Genomic DNA, 22590 nt, shown 5'->3' with positions numbered 1-22590 from the left:
TTTTGCTAGAGCCTGTGGCACTCTTGGGATTTCACTGGATGACTTTGAAAAGAGCACTAAATGTTGCAAGGATTCTTTATTAAAGTGGGGACAGGGACACCTGTCCATAGAAGTCCACTTGACTGGAGACAAGTGCAAATGCAGTTTCTTTACATAGTATACAAATAAATGGAACATGATTGATATGTTTGGGATAAAACAGCTTTTAAAGTTTAAGCACAACACAGTTTACAAGAGTTGTACTAATGGGAATGTCACAAATTATCCACAGGTGGTGTATGGGAGCTGCAATTTACCAAAAGATAGGAAAGGGGGCTTGAAGGGTTCCAGACTGCAGTAGGATGTGACAAGTGTGTTTTCTACTCCATTCCCTTTGCAACTTCTCATCATCTGATACATCCCACTCTCTTCCCCACCTCGTTGTGCTAACAGCTTGGGAGGTCAACAGTGGCAGGATATCAGTGAAGACTTGCTTCCTCTTTCTAATGTATGTCAAACACATGGTGACAATGCCCAAGGGGGTGAGGAAAGTAGGATGGCTCCTGACATTGTGCAATGCATTTTAACTGGCTAATAGCAATGAGTGATAATATAAATAGCACATCAAGTAGAAGCTGGAAATTCAAGCTACAAAGAGCAGGAAAATGAAAGCTGGCTTTTGAATGAGACCAAGTGTTGACACACAAAACTATAGTTCTAGTAAATCCTGCAGACAGCAAATGCAGGCTGCTAAGCAGTTATACCTACAGCTAATTACACCTAGTTGTAGTTTAAGGTGTTGCCCTTAGAGGAACCGTGCTGTTAAGTCAGCTTGAGAACTTCTTTTCCTACTAATAAATGCAATAAATAATAAAAGAACTGGAACGGAAGACTTTCAGACTCTGAATAGAAACTGAGATTGGGGGTTGTATGGCACATCTTCCCACAAGCAGTGTGAGTGCCAACCCGTTTAGGAAACCTACTAGACATGCATTCTTTCTGGAAAGATGATTTTGCTTAGGAGTTGGACTTCCTTTTTATTTAGAGCTTTGGGCTTATGTGGGCAGACTGCTTTGGTGTCAAATGCCATTGTTCAGCACTGAGAAAAAGTGTGCATCTTGTGCAAAATGCAAAAGTGATTGCGCCACTTGTGAGTTTTCTGTTTTGAAGTGTAAAATGGAACATTCAGTAAAGAAAAGAGAAAAAGAAAACCCAATGTTACTTATACACTGTGTAATAATAATAATAATAATAATAATGATGATGATGATGATGATGATGATGTCTTTGACAATGACCCTGCTCCAGCTCAGCAGCACAGAATCAGGCCCCACAGATTTAGATGAAAACAGCTACCAGGATGACTCCAGGGGTAAGACAAGGCATTATCAAAACTAGAGAATCCAACAGAAGGAAGAAAATGCTAAGAAACCAGAGCACTACATTTTAGGCTGATTCTCCAATTTACAATCAAACAACACCAAAACGTTAAGGAAAGTTAAGATTCTCAAGATTAGGTTCAGTTGTTTTCTTCTGAAAGTTTCAAACACTCCAACCAAGACTATTCAGCCTTGACAAAAATAGCATATAGCATTTCCTGTCTTCTTTTTTGTGCACCATCTTGAACACACATGGGAGAGTACCTACTGCTGAGTGAAAGGAGGCTTTAGTCCCATACAAATCCACATTAGGAGCTCAACCTCTCAATCAATCAAATTATTCAGCACTACCCTGTAAATGGGGAAACATACCATCCTTAATACTATCTGACATAAAAAGGGTTCTGTTAATTAGGACCAATTCCTATGTTCACAGAGCAATGTAGGAATTGCCATATGGCTGGATTCCATGCTGCTTTGATAATGTTTCTTAGTGGGAAACCATACAAGCTGAGCAACTGAAATAGTTCATTCCCACACCAAAGTCTTTAGCCAATTGTAGGACCATGCCCACAAAGTTTCTACTAATAGAGACTAATGGAAATCTCATAATCTCCTCCCAACTAACGGTCGTCCTTATCAATTAAATGACAACAATGAGAAAACTGGAAAGGAAATTAATGGGATGGCTTCTTGCATTGGCTATGACTTGCAATAATCAGTAGAAGAAGCATACATTACATCTGATACACAAGTAAAACACATTTCTCATCATTTTCTTTTTTTTACATGATTTCTCAGCAAACATACTTACAAAAACTGTATGTAATCATTAATGAAGTCCACACTCCTCACAACAACTAAGCATATACAATAGGCCCACCCCACCCCCTGCTCCCACAGTCATCACAACCTTGATTACCCCAATCTAGTTATTCATGCCACCTCACATCAAGCAAACCTTTGCTTGAAACAGCAAGCCCATTTGTCTCAATGTCAAACAGTCAAGGACATGGTTCTATACTATATGTAGTAAGGTCAAGCATCCTGAGAGTGTTCTTTCCTGGCACAAACCTTGTGCGAGCCTGGGGAAGAAGGAGTTAGTTCAAGTGAGGAGACGCAAGGAGAGGCGGTAAAGGAAGCGCGCTCATTGCTAGATGGGAAGGGGGGTGAATTTAAGGGCCAGTCCTATTCCCATAGGTCTGGCCCCCTTCCCTTATTAGTTAGTTGTTAGGTACATGCCAGTTGAAAATGAAAGTTAGAGTGCCCAGGCTCAGGCATGCTAAGAAAGGAGCCAGTTGTGTCCTTGGGGAAGAGCATGGCAGAGCGCGATTCCCACCTTGCGTTCCACTGGAGACGGGTGGAGGGAGGAGTCAACTGCTCTACTTCCCCGTCCTCCCTGCTGGATGGACTGGTTCAGCTCAAAAGCCTGAGGAGAGGAGGAGCAGAGAGTTAGCGCTGGCAGGGTGACCTGCCAGAGAAGCAGGAATGGCAGGGTATGGCCAGAGAATGCAGCATGCAGAAGTCTTTTGTCTCTCTCAAATATACACACATACTTCTATGGAGATCAAAATCCCCTCGTCAAATATTTATGACCTGTATTTAGACTGAATGTGTATCTGCTTGTTGGCTTTGACTTTATGTACAACTATGCATTCGCTCCCAAAAACATATTGCCTCTGCTGCTAAAATTAGTGGGATGGGGTTGGGGGTGGGAAGGCAGAAATCAGTTTGGGGGCTAGAGAAGACCCTGAAATGAGGTTTAGCTACTCCTGCTAAACAAGATACTGTAAGAAGAGCATTTACAAAAGTGGTTTTCAATTGGTTTTCCTATTTTTAAGTTGTTGTCAGAAAATAAAATAGATGTGGAAAATATATTCACACCTATGCAAGCAGATTCTCCTTGTATTATTTTAAAGATTTGATGCTAACACTAGACAGTTTAAGCAAATATAATATAAGGAACACACAATGTTAGAGGTGTTGTAACAATAAGGCTAATTTCACACATATTTTGTGTGCGTCCCCCAAGGCATACTGGGCGGAAATGACTATGATAAACAATTCCATTAAAACCAGAGGTTATTTTACTTGTCTGTATTGAAAGATTCCGTAAACAAGTGCAATTATTAGCTAACTGGGAACATGTTAATGACAGCCAAAAATCTGGTTACCAGTAAATAAAAATCAGATAAGATTCCATAAATTTGGAAATGGTTCAGTAAAATATGGCATATTTCCAAGTTAGAGAACCCGTTAAAGTCTGACAAATTTTATGTGACATGGAGGGTCTTGCATGACATAATGGTTATCACAAATTAAGGCGACAATTCTATACATTTACTCCCATACTTAGGAGAAAGTCTCATTCTGCACAGTGGGGGATTACTAGGATTAGGCTTTATGTATTTAATGTGATTTAAATAATGCTTAATCATCAAAACCTCTAAGTGGTTTCCATAATATATATATTAAAATTACTGATAATATCAGACGTTTAAAACAATACATTTAAGTAATAACACGGTATGCTTCTTGTGACCTAGTTACAAATTACTTTATATATGATCCCAACACCTCATCTCTTCCTACCCTATTATTATTATTATTATTATTATTATTATTATTATTATTATTATTATTATTATTTGGGAAACACTATGTCTACATGTTTTATTTTGATATTTTCACTGTCCCCATTACCTTTTTCAAAACCTGGAGCTCCATCTCCTTGTCAGAATAAGTGTGTGTGTGTGTGAAGCCCTGTTGTGCAAAGTGGAATTCCTTGTGCAGGACTTCTGCTGACGGGGATGGTTAGGTGAATCCCTAAGAGCCTAACTTACCTTTCAGAATTGTTGGGATGATAAATGAGAGCCACGTAAAGGTGTGTGGGGGGGGTGGAGATTCATGTATGCAGCCTTTGCCTCCCTTTGATGAGAAGTGGGATATGAATGGGCTGAACAAACATAAGACAGTTGAGAAGATTCCACATCTCATTACCCAAGACTCGAATCTCAATCCCTTATTGCTTGTTGAATGTTGCCAGAGGCTGCTTTCCTAGCATGGTCTAAGAGCAAGCTCATATGCTTCTCCAGCACTGTTCTGGCTGCAGTCCCAGCCATATGCTCCTTCAGTACCTCACCTGTGCTTTACGGCCTCGATTGACAAAGGTGCAGACAGGATTGTATGCTCCAGTGCCACAAACATACAAGTGGGTTCGATTCCAGGGCTGGATAAGGCGGATGAAATTCCCACACTCGCCCTGGAAAACAAAGAGAGATGGCAAGTTAGTCCCAGCCTCCTATGAAATTGTATCTACTTTAAGGAGATTAGTCAGTCTATGGTAAATGGAGCAATTCCATCCTCTGTTCAGCATGGCCTAAGCAGTGATTTACGCATATTTTGAAGCAATCAGGTAATTGCTTCAGCATTAAATGAAAGCTCCCTGAACACCCAGTAAGTCACAAAATCAGACCACATTGAATGGTCTGTGTATCAAATGGTCCTCTTCAACAACATTTGCTTCCAGTTAAAATTGAGGCAAGCTAGGTCTGGCGCACTTTGAAAATCCACAAATAAACCTTTTGGATCCACCCCTCCAACACCTTTTCCAGCAATGAGTTTTGGATGCACTTCAGAGACAATTTTCCTGCACTCCTTTTAAGTCATGTTCCTGTTGGAAGAGTTTTGAACTAAACCCCCTTCCGGAGCAAACATTCCTTGCTCACATCTTACACTGCAACATCTGTAGCTGAAGCAGATTATAAACGGTGCTGCTCAGAACTCCCAACTCACAGCCAATTTTTCTGAAAACTGAGAAAAGAATAACTGTAAGATTGCAATAATATATCTTGGTGTCAGGGTGGCAAATCCTGGACTCCCAACCCATTCCTGCTTGTTTTCAAAAGCCAGAAAACAGTGCCCTGAATAACCAAAGCATAACCAACTAAGCAGAAGGGGAATCTCTGGACTTATCTATGCCAGGAAAGAAAATATATTAGATTCCCTTTAGATTTAGATTCCCTTTAGATTCCCACTCATTAAGAGGTACTAAGAACTGATTGGCTACAGAAGGGTGGACTGAAAATCTAATAGGTAAATTATAGCAGTGAGGCCCAGAGGGCAAGAAGAGCAATTCCCAGAATGTATGCAGGCCTGTATTGTCAAGGTCTGAGTTCATTTACTGACTGGATTCTAGACTAGGCATGGAGCTCCATGCAGTGTGTCTGACTGTAGAGTCCAGTTTACTTCTCACATCTCATGTTTCCTCTTTGCCTCAAACCTCCAGTTAGGCAAATCAAAACAGTACTGGGCTGGGGCCATGATAACAGAGTTCAGTAGGATGGGAAAATGCAAGCAAACAGTTTCCTTTACTAAGCCAGCTTAGCTGCTCTAAGACTGAGCCCCAAACAGTAGCAGCAGAGAAATCCCAAGAGGACAGAGTTCAAGGTCAGCTGGCCAAAGGCTGACTGTGCCTTGTAGGAAACAGCTTGGTAACCCTTTGACCTCTTGCTTCCTCCTACTGAAATTTAGTACACGTTACTGCTGATAGACTTAACTGGGGTTGGGCAAAACCCCCAGTTCCTTTACAGTACTGCTGACAAGGCATCTTCACTTTCATCAACATTCCATAACCCCCTAGAAGTGTTAGCAGCCCTTGCCTTTAGAAAGATTGCACAAGACACAAGAGTTGGCTAACTTGGCCATGATTATATCCTCTTGTAACAGAGGTTGGGAAGTGCAAGTTTACAGCTGCACTCAATTCCAGTGCTAAGCAGAACCCTGTGACCAAAAGATGACTTCATCACCAACTGCACTGCACTTTAGCTTCCAGAAACTAGCAAAGTTTTACAATGGTGATGTCATTTTCTTCAAAATCTTTCTATTTAATTCCGTCTTTGCTATTTTAGCTTTACCAACTACAAACAGAGCACTGTCACTTCATCACATACTAAAATTTGTGTTGTATTTTAGGGTTTCTGAAACACCCACACAGACGTAAATGTTTCTGCTCAAATGCTGGAAACTTTTGTACAGGTACTCAAGGAATTATGACCATGGCTTTAGCTTGTGTACATGAATGTGCAGCACAAGGAACCAGGGTTTTTGTGACTCAGGAATAAACAGGAAGTGAGGAGGGCAGTCATAGGCAATAGGGCATCATCATTTGCTCATATTGCATATCCCTGAGGTGGTGTGAGCAATACAAATTGCCACTGCTTGGTGGCTTTCAGTCTTAAAGATCTTGGGAGGAAGGAAGCTTCAGAAGGACAGCTTTCATCATCCTACCACGTTACTAGCATTCCTTCGCCTCCACTCTTTTTCCACATCCTCTATAAAACTGAAGACCATACAAGAAGTACTTACATTACTGTTCTTCCCTGAAAGAACGCACTCTTCTATCCTTTGTTGAGACGCAGGCCAGTGGATCTGCCAAAACAATACAAAACCTTCAGCCTTTTAATTATAATTCTCCGCAGAATCATGCTAAGAGAGATATTAAAAAGGGGTGGATGTATCTATCCCACTTCTAAATCTAATCCCAAACCATCAAGTTTTCTGGGAAGGTGGATTTTAATTTAAAGCACTGGTCACTAAGGACCTTTCAAAATTATCAATTTGTATGGCATCAAGCGTTCACTTGTCAGGTTCATTTGTGTTTTCTAAAGGTAACACTTTGGGTGAAGGGAGTATCACATTTCCCACAATATTTGTGAGAAACTAATTCACCCACCCTTTGATGTGACAAAAATGCATCAATTTTGTTACAAGATGCTGCATGGAAGTGTCACAGACACCTAGTGGATTGTTGCTTTGTAGCAACAGCAGTGATAGTGACTCCTTTTGCACCTTCATCATCTTGTTACTTTTAAGAAGATTAATTTTAATCTTTTTATAAATAAAACTTTATTTAAAAATGCTCTTTAGAATTTAAGCACTCACTCTCAGGTATGTTCATGTAGCCCTGCAAGCCACTGCTCATGCTGACGATGTCTCTGCATTTTTGTAATTTGTTGATAAGAGAAGTTATTTGAAGAGTGTTGTGTGCTTTTCCCCTCTCCAGGACTGAACTGTATTTCTCCCATCAGATGAAAACAGAAGTGGCCATGATTCTCCTCAGCAAGGCTATCCCACTGCAGCATGGCTACTTCCACCCAACAATTACATGTGGACTCTGTATATCACACTTTTGCCTTTCCGCTGTGCCTTGCATAAATAGTGTTGCATAGCATGGTGTTATATGTTGCTTGGAGGCCTTTGGGTAGCAAGCAACTAAAATGTCTAATGAAGAATATTTATTCTGTAAAACTAAGAGTTCTGTAAGAACTTTTATATATTTTGTGAGACCAAAATATAGTCAGGGTACACACTGACTAATCACCTGGATCAGCCCTAAAAAGAAATAGCAAGAGCATTTAACGTCTTCCATGAGAATCAGTGATGGGTCTGTTTTCCCTGTTTCTAGCTCTGGAGGGCATTGTGGGGGGTAGGCAGAGAAGAGACAACTGGGATGCCATCCCCACTTGCTTCATTGACTGCCTTCCTGCTGTTCCTTGAATTTGATTTAGAGTGGGGGAGGCGGTGGCAAAGGAGATACTTTCCCCACTTGCCTTGAGACTTGTCTTGTTGTTTTTCTTGCTCTGAAGGGTGTATTTATTTTCATTTTCACAATAATATTCCCTAGGCAGCTCAAGGTGGCATACATAGTTCTACCCTTCATTATTATATCCTCACAGAAATCCTGTGAGGCAGGGTTAGTCTGAGTGACTGGCCCAAAATCGCCCAGTGGACTTCATGGCTGAGTGGTGATTTGAACCCTGGTCTCCCAGGTCAACCAATCAGTTGATGTTTTGATATATAGGAATATTCCCAGTATTCCCAATGTTGTGTCAAGCCACTCCCCCTGGCAGCAGCCATTTTATGACTGGTATCCATAGCATTCTCTCAAAACTAGAAATGTGCCCCTGAACCCACTCTACTAATCCATACTCATCACATGGAAATAGTTGGTCATTTTGCAGCCCTCCACCCCACAAAACCTTCCAGATGTTCCTTGTCTGCTCCTGGTACAAAATGAGAAATACCCTTACAATCAGGGGCTCCCGGTTGATATCATGAAGATCCAGAGATAGGATGTAGTCTTTGCTCCCCACATACATGCGATCGTGATCTTCATCTTTCAGTAGAATACGATAATCGGTTGAGTTGAGCAGGAAATTGAAGAAATGGGCAGTGCTGGTGGCTTTGAGCTCTGGTGGGAGGAAAAACACCAGGCAAGAGTTATATTAAATGGCTCATCCTGTGTTTCCTGGTGCAACATATACATCTCTATAAGTAACAAGCATGATTTGGAACTAACCATCAGGTTCCCCAAACACTGGAGCACATTTATCTCTTAGATGCAATTAAATACTTGCATGCAATCCATGTCAATAAATTACACACCTGGCAACTATCCTATTTCTTAATACAGTTTGGTTCATCAGACTACATCAGCTTAATCCTATGCATTTAGATGTGGCTGAACCCATTGAAAACCAATGAGTTTAGGTGCACTCATATTGGAATATAGGATCCATTTCTGAGGCCTGTAGTACATCAGCCTAACACTGATTGTGCCAAAGAATTAGCAAAGGTCTGAATGTAATCTGGAAGCTGCAACCACAATGCATAACAAGAACCCATCAAACAGGAAATATGTATGTACTTAATTACAGAAGCTCTGGACCAAAGTAAGATTCTATAAAGCTGTGAATTGCAACTCCAGGAGCCCAGCTCTTCAGTGTTAGCCATTTGTACTCTCGGAGTCTGACATTCTCATGTGTGAACTGTTGTGTACACATCACTCTGTCATGGGGCACTAATTATTTCAGGCAGTGCTTTTTTCTTAAAAAATGTTTAGGGGTACTCTCATTTCCCTACTCATATTGAAATACTGATCCTCAATGAGGCCAAACTTAGATTCACAAAATGTTTAGGGGTATGCGTACCCCTGCGTACTCCCCAGAAAAAAGCACTGATTTCAGGTGCCAAAAGAACTGAAAAAGATCCCTGGCAGGTAGAAAGGAAACTGTGTGATATCCCCGCCTCTTGCCCCCCTGGACATGGCAATGACTAACATACAAGACTTCAATCTTGAGTCCACTTTCCCCACGGTTTTCCTCACTGAATGTTTCTCACCTGATGACTAGATGGAAAAGTAGAAGGGTCTAGGAAAAGGCCTAGTCTGAATTTATCAATTTGAGTCACACAGTGCACATGTTTTTGCCCAATCTTAGGCAATGTATTAGACGTTTTGTTCCAGCCAATACAGGCCACCCTTGGCCAATTTTGCTCATAAACTGTGAAAGGGGAATTTCGTTTCATAGCAAGTGAGTTTACAGGTAAGAAGGCAGGATGGGGTTTCCATTATTCGTGCTCTAGTGCTCTTTTGTTCTGCATTCAAGGGTGCCATCCAGGCTGCAGTACTAGCCTGTCTAAGCATTGTCAACTGGTCCCAAGGGCTAGTCCTGATCCACAAACCCATGTTTGTTTTTCTGTTAATGTATTTACAAAACATTTGTTTTGAAACTAATATGTTTTTTAAATTAAAAAAGAAAGTAGTATGTCTGTCCATGCACAGAACCCACAAGATATTCACAAATAAGCACTCTTGAGTAATACTGCACCTATATCTTAAATCTGCAGTGTCCAAGAATTAGCCAGGCGGCACCTGACCTGCATATGGCACTGATCTCACACCTTCACTTTCAGCTGACATTCTACCATGCCTTTGGGGGAAGGCTCTCTTTCAACCAAAGCCAAAGTTCAGATGCAAGCAGATTGATCATTAACAACAATTGTTACAGTATAACTGCACTGAGTTCCAACTGATGGGTGTAAGGGCAGACTGATCAACACAGTATGGGGATAAACAAATTAATTCCATCTGAAAAGGCCCTTTCCTGAAATAAATAATCCAGAAAGTTGGCCTCCCTCCCAGCAAAGAAGAGAAGTGGGAGCAGCTTCACATGCAAAGTGACTTGAATTTTTTATCTAGCATATGCATACAGGGTGAGTCTTTTAAAAGAGGCCCCGTGGAACATGTGTATTCTGTATCCACGGGGCCTCTTTTAAAGGACTCACCCTGTACAACGGGTCATTATAATTTTCCTGTTTTCTTTGATATTGCATAAATTTACAAATAATAATAATAATAATAATAATAATAATAATAATAATAATAATAATAAATTAAATACATTATTCATGGTAACAATTTTTCTAAGCCACTGATGCGTCAATGACATTGCAAGGCCTAGGTTCCACCAAATCCTTAGACCCAGGTCCAACACATTACACACTAGACCACATGCCCTTTTGCTTGTGCAGGAGTGATGCCACTAGAGTGGCCATTTGCATGTTGCCAAAAAAGAGGAAATGCGTTATCTAAAAAGAGGGCAGAAAGGACACAGATTTGCAGGGGGAAATGTGTATGCTAATTTATCTATCCAATTTTACAACCAACCACTCTAATTTAAACAGACGGTGACCATGTGATCTTTGTGCTTGCTCAGTAGGCTATGCAGAGACATAAATGTGGCTGGAGAACTTCAAGGTTACTAATTTTTTACCTTAAAACTGGACTTGGACCACAACAGGCTCTAATATAGAACACATGTCCACCATCCTAGCATTTTCACTGGGAGGAGGGCATGCAGTAGGGCTGGAGTCATTTCTTGCCACTGTGAACTTCACAGGCAGGGAATATATACTTGTAGGGGATCTTTTCATATTAAATATAACAAGGGGTTGAACTGTTGCTGACTCAGACCTCTGTTTCCCCTTCCTCTTTGAGGATAAGGGAATACATTATCATCATTATCATCATCTTCAAGTTGTTGCCTTCCTTGCTCACCACTACAGAAAGTTGGAACTCAAAAGGATAAAAGGATTTTAAAACAAATTCTAGACCAACTATTAGTATTATCATCATCATGTACATCAGCAGAAAGAGTCTTCTGCTTGGTTTTTGAAACTGCTTACTCATCTACAGCAACAAGGATTACTTTGAAACCCACAGTGTTTCCTGGCAATCATTATGTGATTTAATTTAACAATAGTTTATTAGGGAAATTCCCTAATCCTGTTAATCCCCCAAACAGCTCAGCTGCTTAGGCTGCAGATGCCAGGCCCCTCTCTGACATCAGAGCAGCTAAGTAGTGGCTGCCAACAGGCCTACAAAGCTATCCTGTAGCATCCGAACAGATCAGCCAGTGACATAAAGAGAAGGAGCTGAAAAGACACTATAAGAGTAAAAAGATCAGAGGACAAAGAAGGAAGTGTAGGACTGCAGGGGAAGAAGAAGAAGAAGAAGAAGAAGAAGAAGAAGAGCAGTAGTAGTAGTTTGGATTTGATATCCCGCCTTTCACTCCCTTTAAGGAGTCTCAAAGCGGCTAACATTCTCCTTTCCCTTCCTCCCCCACAACAAACACTCTGTGAGGTGAGTGGGGCTGAGAGACTTCAAAGAAGTGTGACTGGCCCAAGGTCTCCCAGCTGCTGCATGTGGAGGAGCGGAGACGCGAACCCAGTTCCCCAGATTACGAGACTACCGCTCTTAACCACTACACCACACTGGCTTTTCCACCACACTGGAAAATTCCAGAGTCTCAAAGGTGCACTTTGTATGTTTCATCACTATGAGATTTCATGCGCATGGTTACTATGACCTGTTCTGTACAAAACAGATTTGGACAACAAAAACAATCTGTTTATTGGAAGGATTTATTCGTGTATATTACCAGTATCTCCAATAAGATTTATTTTGGGATATATTGAGGATCTAGGTTTCTACAGTAAAATTCAGCCACTACCAAAAGAAACCCTCCATCCTCCATCCAAGCAAGGAAGAGGCATTGTCACAGTTCACAAATGCAGGTCAACCAGGCAAAAGCACCCAAGGAAGAGTGTGGAGAGAGGGGCCTGGGCCAGAGTGAGTCATGAAGGGCAGATAAAGAGGCCTGAAGAGAGACACTTGGCTCTCCAGACCTGCCATATATAGTGAAATAAACCACAATGGGATAAACAGGGAGGATGGCTAACAGACAACAAAAAACAGCTGTAATAAACCAATCAGAAAAGTTGACATTATTTAAGTAACGTGTCACTAAAGTAGACAGGAGATAAAAAATCCTTCCCAGAGAGTATATTTTCCACCAATCTGCAGAAAGATTCAAAATTTGTGCTTACAAATATGTCCTTTGGTCAGAAGTTCCAAAATCTGATGCCACTACTTGAAATTCCTTGCTCTGGATTCATGCAAATACTTCCCATAGTGAGAGGAAAGAGAGAAGGGATGCCAAGTTGAATGGCTCCTTTGGGAGAGGCATCTTGAGTCCATGCAAACTTTTGTCATTATAAATTTGTTGGACTTTAACGTGGGTGGTACAAGAGTTTCCGTTCTTTCTTCTATAATAGACTAACATAGCTATTTCTCTGGAAATTGCTCTATAAAGTATCTTCAGGTGGCAGGAGAAAAGCCAGAAAAGTGGGGGGCGGGCGGGGCGGATATAACTATTATTGTTATTACCTAACATTTAAGTTATTACCTCATCTAAGTAAACAGCACCTTTTTAAGCCATGCCCTGGATGCATTGAAAACCTGCAGGGTCCCACCAGACATTACTGGCCTTCAACCCAAACCTCCCCAAAACTACTCATCTCTACCCCAGGCCAGGAGCTCTATTCCTATGTCCTGTCAATGCACCAGAAAATTTCATTTTAAAAGTTGAAGACTATCTGGGCTTAGAAGACAGACCAGAAGAACCCCATTACAAATGACAGGGGAAATAAGGTACAAAGTATATAAAACACCAAGAGGGGGAAACTGACAGCAGACTTGACACAAACCTCCAGATATGCAGGCTGGCCCTGGTAAGGGAGTCTGCTTTGGATCGCCAAAGAGTGTGACTGAGGACAGAACTACATATTACACTTACATGCGTATAATAAGTGCCCGACAGCTGTTGTTTCTAAGGTGATTTTTGAGGAGATGCTTAACTTTTTCCCACCTGTTGCTTCTTCACTCCAAATAGTCACCCCTACAAATGGGTCTTTGTGAACATAAACATACATGTGTGTGTGTTTAGCTCCATTCTCAAGTGTCCTGACAGAAGGAACTCGCATTCTCCCTGCCTCTGGCCTCAAAAGAAAAGCAGAGGTGTGTGGCTCTTAGCCAATCTGTAGAACTAATCAAAAGCGATACCTTCTGTGCTGGGTGATTCCAGAGAAGCTGGCAAAGCTGCTTAAGAAGAGGTCTGGCTCCAGTTGTAACAAAAAAGGACTTTGTGAGGAAGTTAGGCAGCTACTAAGGGAATAGTTATGTAGCTGCTCTGTGCAGAGAGAAGAATATACTAACAATTAACCATCACAATTTAAATTACTGTATTGTGTCTATTTAATACAAGGCAGGTATTCAAAACTGGCTGCAACTGTTTGATGCATGTCCCTAAAAATGTGTATGTTCCAGAATCTGCCCTGCAGAATCACAGGGTTGTATCCAACTACAGTGGTACCTTGGGTTACATACGCTTCAGGTTACAGACTCCGCTAACCCAGAAATAGTACCTCGGGTTAAGAACTTTGCTTCAGGATGAGAACAGAAATCGTGCTCTGGCGGCACGGCGGCAGCAGGAGACCCCATTAGCTGAAGTGGTATCTCGGGTTGAGAACAGTTTCAGGTTAAGAACGGACCTCCGGAACGAATTAAGTTCTTAACCCGAGGTACAGTATACTCAGAGAAGACCCACTGAAATCAATAGTTTAAAATTAGTCATTTCCATTAATTTCAAAGGTTCTACTCTGAGTAGGACTCTCATTGGCTACTACCCACAGTAATATTTTAATTTGTTAGAACGGCTAAGTGACAAAGAAGGTTAATTCTTCATAAGCAACGGCAGATTAACTCATTGTGTATTTAAGGATGTGCTTGGCTGTCTTTGTAGAAATTCTGGGATGTGTCTCTATCAGCAACACATGCTGCAGGTACATAGCTGACCTAATTCAAATGAACTAAATAAAATAAATATTTAACAAATCTACAGACAAGATTATGGCACGTATTGGCTGAAGTCCCCTTCAGTGCTACCTCATGCATGCATAAGGCCAAACAATTCATAAAGTCTCATCTGCTGAAGAAAACAATTCACTTAGCTTTGAGGGGATGGGGAGGTGAATCGGGGCAGGATGCTTGTGTTTGGAAACACGGAGATGAAGTTGGCCTCATACATTATTAATGAGTCCACAAAGCAGCAGCGGCTAAAGGGGAATTATGGGGCACCATTTTATTTGCACTTTCAAAAAGCCTTTGACAGAATCCCTCATAAGAGGCTGTGAAAAGAAGCTTAGTTGCCATGAGAGGGAACTAAGATTTGGTCATGGACCAGAGGTTGGCTATGGAAGGGGGAACAAAAAGCCGGATTAGCCCTGTGGCTTTCAGCAATGCATTGTTTCTAAAACGGCCTTGAATTCTGTGAACAGGTTCATTCACCAGATAAACTTCAGCATTTGTTGGCTTAACTAGTTTGCTTCTTCCTGGTGTCACCATCACCTCTGGAGCTCTATGATATCGTTTTTGCTGCTTGACTGAACTGCAAACTTTTTAAAGGCATGAGATATACACTGCAAAGAGTACCAATTATCCCATCAGTTCTAACCATTATTGTATCAATGCCACCTCTTCTTTGTTGCACATTGACCAACAAAATCGCCAAAAGAGGGAAACCATCTTCACAGGACAGAATTTCATACCTTCACTGCAACCAGCCACTAGCTGGAGACACAATTCCATGCTAAGCAGTTTATAATTTCTCTTTCCCTTGCATCTATCCACCATAGCTGGAGGTTACTGGAAACTTAGACTAGTGTAAACAAGCTCAGGTTTTCAGGTGTATCTAAGGAATGCTCTTACTCTCCCTGCACCTGAGACTCTCCCAATGTTACGTCCATATTTGTGTTTTCAAATCCCCAAAGACATCAGAAGGGTAAGATTTGATTATCAGAGTAGTATCTTGCAAATGTCCCAGAACCTTCTCTGAAGTTCATGTGGCCTGATTCATGATTTACCTTTGCAGCATTACAAGGATGCCTGATTTTCATACTGTAAACAGGGAAATAGGACACTGATATGTTCATTCGGACTGGGAGAGGTCTGTCTATATAGTCAGTGAACAAACTATGAAGAGCTCTGGGTTCATGACAGGGCATTGCTGTGTTTTCCCTGGGACTAGAGACATGGCTAATAAAAGCCTTGATTATCATGAGCCTCATGGAGACTTTTTGGCAAGGTTGGTTCAAGGAGGAGGAGGATTGGGAATAGTGTGTGGAGCCTGACGCTGAGAATGCTTTGATGCTTGGTAGGAGCTCAGTGGTTTGTCAAGAGAAAGCACGACCCTAGAGCCATCTGACACGGGTGGCACTGTGGTCTAAACCACTGAGCCTCTTTGGCTTGCTGATCAGAAGGTCGGCAGGTTCGAATCCCCACGACGGGGTGAGCTCCTGTTGCTCGTTCCCAGCTCCTCCCAACCTACCAGTTTGAAAGCACACCAGAAAGTGCAAGTAGACAAATAGGTACTGCTCCAGCGGGAAAGTATGATTCTATGATTCTATGAGGCATCTGATCCTAGGTTGGTCAGTGAACCAGCTGCACCAACCCTGACAACATCATCTAAGGGTTCACTGTCGGCTGGGCCACTGTAAGCAGACCCAGCTGACTTGCAGTAGTACCCATTTGTTTGCCCACCCATCCAAATGATTGTGCCCACCCTGCTCTTCAAAAGGAGAGCCAAGAGTGTGTCAAGTGTTGAGACAACATCTCAGCTTGCACCTAGTTATGTATCTTCGAGACCTGTGCACCTATAACTTGATCTATGTTTAGACTGTGTAGTGAACTTTGGAATAAAGCTTTTGACAATAATTGAGCTGAGAGTCCAAGTACTGCATCTACAAATCGGAGCCAGGAGACTGGGAGGAACTTACTTGCAACTCAGTGGTTAGTTGGGTTAGACTGCTCAAGATTAGAAAACATGAGAAAGAGTACAAACAGAAACTCACTCGTGCCAAAAGGAGTGAGGGGGAAGCAGAGCTGACCTGGTGTACCACAGGGGCACATAACATGTACCACCTGTTGTATCCAATTGGGCACAAAATGGCTTTTCTAACGTATTCCAGTATCTTAGACTTGTTGTTTGCAGAACAGCACTGATGAAAATTCCCAAATGGTATTATCTAGGCAGAGACATACCCTTTTTGGCAAAGCTGTGCAGGAAATTGTGCGCTTGTCCTGTCTCTTTAACAGTGCTGGGCTCCGGAGCTGGTGAATATGTGATCTCCTTGGAATGTGCCCAAGCTGCTCACACCTCTCTCTCCTCCTTACTACCTGTCCCCTGCTTGGATCCTTGCCTGCTGTTGTCCTTGGCTTCAGGCCATTTAATAAAGACTCCTAGTATAAGGTTCCTGCTGAGAGCTCTTAGAAGGAAAGTATCCAAAAGAACACTCTCCACACATAACCCCTGCAAGGCTCTCGTGCCTCTCTGGCACTGTGAGCCAGCTGCGTGTGCCTCACATAATTTAACAACATGTTTGACATGGGGATACAGCAAATGACATTGGCAACAAGCTAGGAACCCTCCCTGATCCTAACAGCAGCTGGGGAATGACACAATTCATGATAAAATGACACATCCAGTTGGTTTGCAAGGAGTATTGCCACACACAGTTTAACCTGTTATTAATTTAGAGGAGGAGGTTGACAGTATAGCTGACAAGTGCTGCAAATCTGAACTCTTATAAGTATGGACACATAGTTGGTGGTGCTGGTACACGTATGTGTTTTTGTGTGCACATGCACATCACAGGGATATAATCCCTCTGTTTCTGAGCCTCTAGTGCACAGATGACAAATTCCCAGGGCTGTTGCATCCTGCTATAATTTGAACCTTCTGGTGTTAGATATTTATATTCAAAGGTGGCATATAACTTATTTAAACAAATAAATTATACCAACAGTTTTTGGGACAAGACACAGTTCTTAAAAACACATCTGCTCCACCAATCTCAAAGGGTACGAACTTCACCACATTACTGCTTTCTTCTAGTTTTGAGACCGAATGGAAGAACAGAAAAAATCAGGTGGTGTAGTGAACCACACCAGTGTTATTTTTTGGTGTGATGCTCTTCAAGAGTGATGTACCCATCCAACAGCTAAGATATCTAAGAGTTAAGTGCCCTTCTCTTACATTATAAGAAACAGCTCATTGGGTCTAGCTAAATACAGTTTGATGCTTGGAACATAATATTCTAAGTGGTTCCTTCACCTTCAAGAAGATAACAATACTTATAGTTATTACAGCTTATAATTTCTTGTCCTGTAACAGCATCCAAAATTTTCTACTTGGGTAGGGTAGTTATATATCCTACTTTACAGAGGATACTCTTTCAGAATACATTTATTTCAGTAATGGGGAACCCGTGTCCCTCCTGATGTTGTTGGACTCCAGTTCATTATAATGGGATGCATTGCATTTCTATTTAAATTAGAGTGGTCATTTCTAGATTTGCACCAATACATATGAATCAGCATGTGCAATTGTTATGTAAATCTGTGTCTCCTTTTCTGGTGATGTACACAAGTGGCCATCCTACACCTGAGGTAGATACCCCAATCTTGCATCATGGAAAGGGACTACAACTCAGAAAGTTTCAGTGGCCTCAAATTAGTCTACATGAACGGAGTTGCATTGAAATTAGTATTTTAAAGTTTTGGGCAAAAGCACAACTGAATAGTTTAAAAGTGCGTGTGAAGAAGCAATCACAGAAAGAAACATTTTTTGTTTAGAGGCCCTGAGACTGCATGCTCAGTGCTTCTGCTATTGCATTTGTCTTCTTGAAAAAATGAACAATGCAGATGTCATTCCTCAGGAATCCCCATAAGATATGCGACATTAGTTGCTTCACTGCTTGAGATGGCAGCTAGCCAACTCTATCAATCCACTCCTGCCGTCTGTCAGCTCTTACCTTACATGTATGTATCTTCCATTCTGTTACGTGCATTTCTCCCATCTCAAATCTGATTGGGGAAAATCAGGGGTTTGGGGGAGGGAGGGAATTGCTTTCAGCCCCTCTACAACATTATCAGTAATAGTTATGGATAGTTATGGATGCAGTTAGAGGTAAAAGATTGATGGGGGAAACAAGGTAGAAAAGAAATTTACTAGGCAACACTATTGCCTAAAAAATAACCAGAACTGACAGGGTTTTCTTTTAAAGGGAGTATCTAATTCAAATTCTGAATGAAAATTTAAATAATTATGGTTATTCAACAACAAAAATATAACTTCAGGAGTTTTTCCAAATTTAAACTTTGTGCAAAATTTTATTTCAAGTCTGAACATCTTTCCTATACTTGCAGGAAGTTCCTAGAGACCACATGGTTCCCCTCATATCTGTAACAAGCTATAGCAGTCTAATCACAGCCTCTTAAGAGACAGGCAAGTGCCCTCAATACAGCCTCTCTGAATGCTTAGGAGCTCAGTCAGGAAAGGAAGAAGAGGCAGAAAAAGGAGTGAAAGCACAGAGAGCCAGGATGAGAAGGACCATGTTGCCACTTGGACATTGTGGAGTGGTGGTAATACTTTTCATTTTGCAGACTCATTTGGGAGCCAAGGCTAGTAAGAAAAGGCTGCTTGTGATAACTAGAGGCTCCTATCTTAACCAGATTCTGGGTGCTTTATAGAATATAAAGGGGGAGACCCTCCCCCTTCCCCAAGTTATTTTTAGCTCCTCTGCTGGGGAAGTATTTGAAAGAGTTTAATGAGGGTCATGAATATTCAGTCACTAAATGAGGCACACAGATGGCAGCCAGGAGTGCTACAGATGCCTTGGGTGCAAGCCAGGGTTTCATTATCACCCTCAGTGTCACCAGAAATATAACAGGCTTTACTCTGTCTAGTTATACTCTCCATCTACTCCTGTTCTTACTCACCCTGCACTATCTTATCCCTCTTTCACCTGCCAGGCTCACTGAGGTCTTTCCTTTTTCCCCCTGAAGCAAAAATTCAACAGGATTACGGGTGGCTGCTGAATGATTAGGGGTGACATCAGAATTAAGACAGCTAATGTAGGGCAGTGGGTAGACTGTTCAACCTGGACTGATATCACTGAAGATCACTAAATGGCCCTGAGCAAATCACTGCTTCTTTCAATGATAAAAGAGTCTAACCCTAGATATATGTTGCTGTGAGCTCCTTAAAGGTAAGGCTTTAAGATCATTCATGTAGTCCATCCCTCAGAGGTACATTATTCATCTACAAAGGAAATGGCTCTCTTAATAATGGCACCCTGGTTGTGCTGGGGGGGGGGGGTTGCCTGGCACCAACTATTCAATAGTTTCAGTGCCAAGCAAAAAACATTTCTGTTTATCCAAGCATTTTAATCTGTGCAGATCTTAGTTTATTTTTAAAGATTTTAAATGTTATTTTGTAACCGCCATTCCAAATATGATGAACGGCAGTAATACATGTTTTAATAAATACAGAAATAAAATCTGACCAGATACAAGCATGACAATAATATTTTATATTATGAAGGCAGGCTACATCCTCTTGGGGGGATACAGGGTGCACAATTGGGTTAACAGCTGGCGCACATTTCATGTGTCGGCAATACTCAAAGCTACCTAATCATTCTCTTCTGAGAAAAACAGGGCTCTCAACAGCTGGCATGGTATTCTTATTCAATCTGGTGGAGGGCATACGCTGGTTGATTTGACCACCTACCATCACCAGCCACATAGACTTTGCCTCCAAAATACTGGACTGGGTTGAGACACTCTCTTCTTTGAAAGTCTAACTCTCCTCTGCAGACATTTTTTTGTGGGGGTGGGGCGGGCAGCCCAATGGAATGTGCCTATTTTGATTTCTCTGCTGAGTTGCTGTAATCTCAGCTATGCCAGTTATTGCTGAAATAATAAGCCTTTCAAGGTCATTCAAGTGCTTCCAGCAAGGAAGGGGGGGAGGAATCTCCAGAATATGCCCTAAGAGACTTTTGCTGTGCAGAATTCTTTCCATCTCCAGTTCCAGACCTTCCTGACAGAGGATATTACAGTGGTACCTCTGGTTAAGAACTTAATTCGTTCCAGAGGTCCGTTCTTAACCTGAAACCGTTCTTAACCTGAGGTACCACTTTAGCTAATGGGGCCTCCCGCTGCCGCTGCGCGATTTCTGTTTTCATCCTGAAGTAAAGTTCTTAACCTGAGGTACTATTTCTGGGTTAGCGGAGTTTGGAACCCAAAGCGTATGTAACCCGAGGTACCACTGTAGACGGAGTGGCAGGCAGGACAGCAATATAGCTGGCTGTTCCTGCATCACTGTTTCTGTTCACTGCAGTGGACCAGGCAGGAGATCTATATAACTCCTAGGGAACTTCTTCATAATACCCTTCCCACCTTCTCACAGAAGGGGATATTTGTGCTGCAGGAGTACCATGTAAATGACATCTTTAAAAGACATACTGAGTAAGAAAAAGTTTTCCCAACATTTGGGAGTGGCCCAGGAAAGGACAGCCTGGTTTCAGTCAACAGAACTTTTGCAAGGATCAATAATTCATCACTACCGCATCACCTATCACAAGAATGTGCTTTTCGTCCATGAAGGCTTCTACAAAATAGCAACTAAGTTTCTTGAGAATGGGATTCAGCTGAGACCAAGACACTCAAGCTACACACAACTACATGCAGCTTGCTACTCCAAACTCCAGGTTTTTTTTTTGTTTGTTGTTTGTGTGTGTGTGTGTGTGTGTGTGTGTCTCCTAAATATATTTTATCCTGTGGTGCTAACCTGAGGGGCGGGAGGAATTCGATGGTAGAAAACTATCAGAGAGGAAAGTGTTAGTGGGTGTGCATACATGGGTAAATATACTAGCCTACCATTGTAGACTGCAGAAAAGAAACATCTACAAGTGAAGAGGAACCACACATGGTTAACGTAATGTGTACTTTGATCTAACGGGAATAAAAATATCCATCAACATCCTTCTTCACTCAGTCAAAATCTGTCTACCTGTAGGCAGCCCCACAGCCTTTATAATCAACATGTTTGCCAGAGGTACATTTTCCAATCCAAACAGCTTCCTCTGTTAAGATACAGTGTTATCTCATTATAGTACTTAGAATGTGACTGACTAAAAATATGGGGGGGAGGAATAAGGAATTCCTGATAGAGCCTTTCATGGGTGTACAGTACACAATCAAACAAGGAAAGTGGGTCTCTATATGGCAGTGTGTGAACTTCACTGTATCAAAGACCGTGTTAACATCAATCCTCAGGCTGCTCCATCCATACATTTCAACATGGGTGAAACTGGCACAGCATTTTGAAGACTGGTAGTTATGTCATTTCAGTGGTCTTTGTTGGAACTATATCAGCATAGAATATAAATGAGATCACTAGTATTCTAAGTGGCAGTACATGCAACATGTGTGTATTCTAATTCAAGACTGTGGATCAGAGGCTTTCCCAATAAAACATTTCTAAAACAATAAATGCGGCATTCTAAATTTGTTGCAGGAGATACAAATATATTTCCTTGAAGTAGCATTTCTGTTGCAGGGAATATCTCATTTCTATGGGACTCAAATGACAGAACACTGCCTCTGGAACAATGCAGCTTTCATTCCAGTTAGGGAATCTACTACAGTTTAGACCAGCTCTGCCATACAGAACAGTGAGATGGCTGTCACAGGTGGTTGATGCTGGGGAGTGATTAAGGCAGCCCCTCTGCCAACAAGCTAACCTCCTGAGTCCTTTGGCCATTCTCATCCAAATGAGCTCGTGGTACTGATTATGTTTGTCTGTTGCTGGTCTGTTTGTCTGTCTTGCTTAGCTGCCTTTTCTCAGTGTGACACAGAAAGAACCACTGGGAAAGGACCCTGATTAAGCAAGCAAGCAAGCGGAGAGGCAGACACGTATAAGCATGCACTCCAAGAGTTATCATGTGTTGCTTGTCACATGATACATACTGGCACCACTGTTGCTGAACCGCAACATTTGTTTGAATAGACCAGAGCTTTCCAAACTCTTCAAGTTGGTGACACACTTTTTGGACATGCATAATTTCTCGACACGGTAATGCAGTTTTACGAGCAAACAGGAGGTTAAACAAGCCCTTTCCAGCCACAGGAGGAGTGCGGGGAGCGTTA

At 41.7% G+C, this 22590-nt stretch overlaps 1 protein-coding gene across 7 annotated transcripts in view; it reads right to left on the bottom strand.

Moving 5' to 3' along the window:
- The window catches only part of SEMA3F (semaphorin 3F), a 124964-nt gene that overhangs the window by 31000 nt on the left and 71374 nt on the right, over positions 1–22590 (bottom strand). For 6 of the 7 annotated variants that reach the window (XM_083488691.1, XM_083488693.1, XM_083488694.1 and 3 more), the window contains exons 3-6: positions 8450–8610; positions 6726–6788; positions 4501–4620; positions 2698–2787 (exon numbers count right to left, since the gene is read on the bottom strand). In XM_083488691.1, the coding sequence (XP_083344817.1) occupies positions 2698–2787; positions 4501–4620; positions 6726–6788; positions 8450–8610 (434 nt within the window). The remainder of the gene's footprint in view (positions 1–2697; positions 2788–4500; positions 4621–6725; positions 6789–8449; positions 8611–22590) is intronic. The other variant, XM_083488697.1, reaches the window with a different exon arrangement.

Source organism: Podarcis liolepis (assembly GCF_965112155.1).
Source record: "Podarcis liolepis genome assembly, chromosome: 2".
NCBI classification, from domain to species: Eukaryota; Metazoa; Chordata; class Lepidosauria; order Squamata; family Lacertidae; genus Podarcis; species Podarcis liolepis.
The sequence above is the reverse complement of the archived record's forward strand: the minus strand, read 5'-3'. Positions and strand labels throughout refer to the sequence as shown.